The 3,287-nt window shown below is 50.2% G+C and overlaps 1 protein-coding gene across 1 annotated transcript; it reads left to right on the top strand.

The window, feature by feature from the left end:
* The first annotated feature begins 906 nt into the window (after positions 1–906).
* LOC137862294 (histone-lysine N-methyltransferase SETMAR) lies at positions 907–2,990 on the top strand. Its single transcript, XM_068694185.1, has 2 exons — positions 907–1,055; positions 1,718–2,990. The coding sequence occupies exons 1-2, from the start codon at positions 981–983 to the stop codon at positions 2,510–2,512; spliced, it is 870 nt and encodes a 289-aa protein (XP_068550286.1). The 5' UTR covers positions 907–980; the 3' UTR covers positions 2,513–2,990.
* Positions 2,991–3,287: the final 297 nt, after the last annotated feature.

The following is a 3,287-nucleotide window of genomic DNA, read 5'->3' as shown; positions in this document are numbered from 1 at the left end:
GAAGCCTCCTGCTGCTTCCAGGATGCTGCCAAAACAGGGATCAGGAACGTCACACCGCTGAGCACCGCCGGGAGGGAGATGAGAAGCTGTGGGAGGCACACGGTGCGCTCCGTGGCTTTGCAACTGCGAACATTTCTGTGTCCTCGCCCCGAACAGCTCCTTGCAGCTGTGGTAACTGATTTGTGCAAAAGGTAAAAACATGCTTCCAGTGAAAGGAAAAGGGGCACGGAAAGATTATCTGAGAGCTTCCTCAACCATCGGCCCCAAAAAGCTGACCCAAGAAACAAACGCGAGCAGAACAGCCAGTGTTCAAAGCATCTGAAACCCTTCATCCCAGCCCAGATCTCGCTGGGAAAGATGGAGCAAGGCCAGCGTGGCTTTGTTGTTCCTACACAGTCACACATTGATGTTTTGCCACGACTGCTTTGGCAAATGCACACAGGTAGCACAGGGCCCCGGCCAAGCGTGTGGCTCTCCGCAGCCCCTCTCCCTTCACCCAGAAATGTTCTTTGCTGAGCAACGCATCAAGGAAGCGGCTGAGGGGCTGATCAGGGCCTTTGGCAGCAGGACCCCGATCTCCTGAGCCTGCGGAGGGCCGGGCACCGCCTCACGGCGTGAGGAGACGGGCAGGGGTATGGAGTGGGGGAATTCACTTCACAGACGTGTTTAATTCAAGGCGTACATGGGGCAGGGCAAATTAATAATAATAATTTTTAAAAAGCCTCTAGTGCCTTTAAAACTCTCAAGGGTTTATTAATATAACTGCCAACCCGGGGCTGTGCGGGTAACGTTTGAACCCCGCACCCCCCACGGGGCCTCGCGACGGCGGCGGCTCCACAAGATGGCGCCTCGCGCACCGCCTCAGGCGCCCACGGCTCCCGCGCACCGCCCCCGCCCTCCCGCCCAGTCCCGCCGGCCAATCACGGAGCCGCCTCGGCTCGGGCGAGCCAATCCGTGCGGGGCGGGGGCGGGGCGGCGCCATGGCGGACGCGAGCGGCGGGAGCGAGGCGGTGGCCGTGGCGGTGGCTGAGGGGGCGGCCCCGCCGCCATTTCAGGTGAGGGGCGGTGAGGGGGGGGCCGAGAGAGGAGACGGGAGAAGCCGGCGGCTCGGCCCGGTGCTGGGCGTGAGGCGGTTTAACGGAGCATAAACGGTTGTCACGGGTTGCACGGAGAAGTTTCCACGCAGCGTGGTGGAAAGGGACGGTGAAAGTGCTGTAAATTTAGCAAAAATGGGCGTTTGGCGTCCTGTGAGGCCAAAGGACTTTTCAAACAACCGTAATGTTATCAATATTTTATTGAGCGCTTTGCAGGGCAAAAATTTACTTTAAACATAGTTGGTGTTTGTATTAATAAAAATTCTGTCTAGTAAACCAGGTGAAATTAGCTAAAGTGTCTCCTGCTGTAAATGTTTTGGGGTTTTTTGTTTGTTTGTTTTCTGGCTTGTATTTTGACAAATTCAGTCACCAAGGGTTTTGTTTGTTTTTGTTTTTTTCAGTACACGTGGAGAATCTAATGTTTATTCTGTAAAAACCTTTAGAACAGGGAGCATTGTAGTTAAAAAAAAAGCTTACAGGGAAACCAAGTGGCCGTGATGTCGGTGCTCCCAGCCCAGCTGTGGCCCCACGCTGCCTCCTGAAACACCTGGAGGTCTCTGGAAGGAGCATCCCTTCAGAGGATGTGATGAGGTGTGACAAGGATTTCATTCTTCTCTCCGCAGTACAGCCCAGACAATGTCCCTGGGGCAGACGGCGATGTGGACCCCACTGAGATCACCTTCCCGGGGTGTTCCTGCCTCACCAGCTCCTGCGTGGCTCCCGTGTGTTCCTGCCTTCGCCGAGGTGAAAACTATGACAACCTGTGCCTGAGAGCTGCAGACAACGAGGAGTACGCCCGGCCGATCTTTGAATGCAACGCCCTGTGCCGGTGTGGGGAATCCTGCCAGAACAGGGTTGTTCAGAGGGGTTTGCAGTTGAGGCTTGAAGTATTCAAGACTGCTAAGAAAGGGTGGGGTCTCCGCACGTTGGAATTCATCGCTAAAGGAAGGTTTGTTTGTGAATATGCCGGTGAAGTTTTAGGCTTCAATGAGGCATGTAGAAGAATTCAGGCCCAGGAACCACAGGATTCAAACTATATCATAGCAGTGCGGGAGCACCTCCATAGCGGTCAGGTCATGGAGACGTTTGTTGACCCTACGTACATCGGTAACGTAGGCAGATTCCTGAATCATTCTTGTGAACCAAATTTATTTATGGTGCCAGTTCGAGTTGACTCCATGGTGCCTAAACTGGCACTCTTTGCAGCCAGAGATATTGCTGCCGGAGAGGAACTTTCTTATGATTATTCGGGGAGATTCTGTAATTCACCACTAACCAGCAGAGAACAGCAAACCTCAGAAGAAGATAACAGAGTGCGAAAGCCATGCTACTGTGGTTCCCGCGCATGTGCTTCCTTCCTGCCGTGGGATGGCTCCCTGTTCTCCACACCAGACAAATGTTCAGAGAGCTCTTCATAGCTTTTCAGGCCCTAAGCATACAGTGATACCATCAACTCCAGCAGTTAAATTGCAGTTAAGCCGAAGTCTGATGGTGCATTCTACCAGTAATATCAGGGAAGTACATACAGAGTAAAAGCTAAAAAATAACATTTTTGAAACTGTCTGCACGCAATATCCTGGAGACTGTTTTCAAGGTGAATGATAAGAGGAAGCACTGGAGCTTCAAGATGTCCTGAAATCAATTACTGAGCTGGGACTGGTGCTTTTTTGTTGTTCTTTTCTGACAGCTTACTGTGTGTGAAAGCACTTGTCTTGATTTGTACTAAAGCTTTCAAAAAGAATGTACTGCAACACTGGAACAGAGAAAGGGTACGTGATAACAGTGACAAACATCCCTGAAAATTGCACAGAGAAGAAAGTGAGAAAATGAATGTTGATGTCTGCAAAAAGGGCATTAGGTTTCTTAGATTTCATTAAAAGAAATATTTTAAAATGAGTTGCTATTTTGTTTGTTCCACGAATCAAAAATAGTTCTTATTGATGTTAAAAACTTCCCCAGAACGATTAACTTAAATGCTCCTTCCTCCCTTTTCCAGTCACATCTAACTGCTTGCCAAAATTTGCTTTTAAGGGGTTAGTTCAGTTTCATTATCACTTAGCAGCTGGGTAAACTGTGCAGCACCACGGGCTCTTAGAGAACAATCATCCCATCTTTTTAAACCACATCTTTCTCAAGGCTCATCTAACGTGATTTCTGCAATAATAGCAAGCTTCACTTCCACGTTGCTTTCCA

This window comes from Anas acuta, chromosome 11 (genome assembly GCF_963932015.1).
Source record: "Anas acuta chromosome 11, bAnaAcu1.1, whole genome shotgun sequence".
NCBI classification, from domain to species: Eukaryota; Metazoa; Chordata; class Aves; order Anseriformes; family Anatidae; genus Anas; species Anas acuta.
This window is presented reverse-complemented; position numbering and strand designations above follow the sequence as displayed.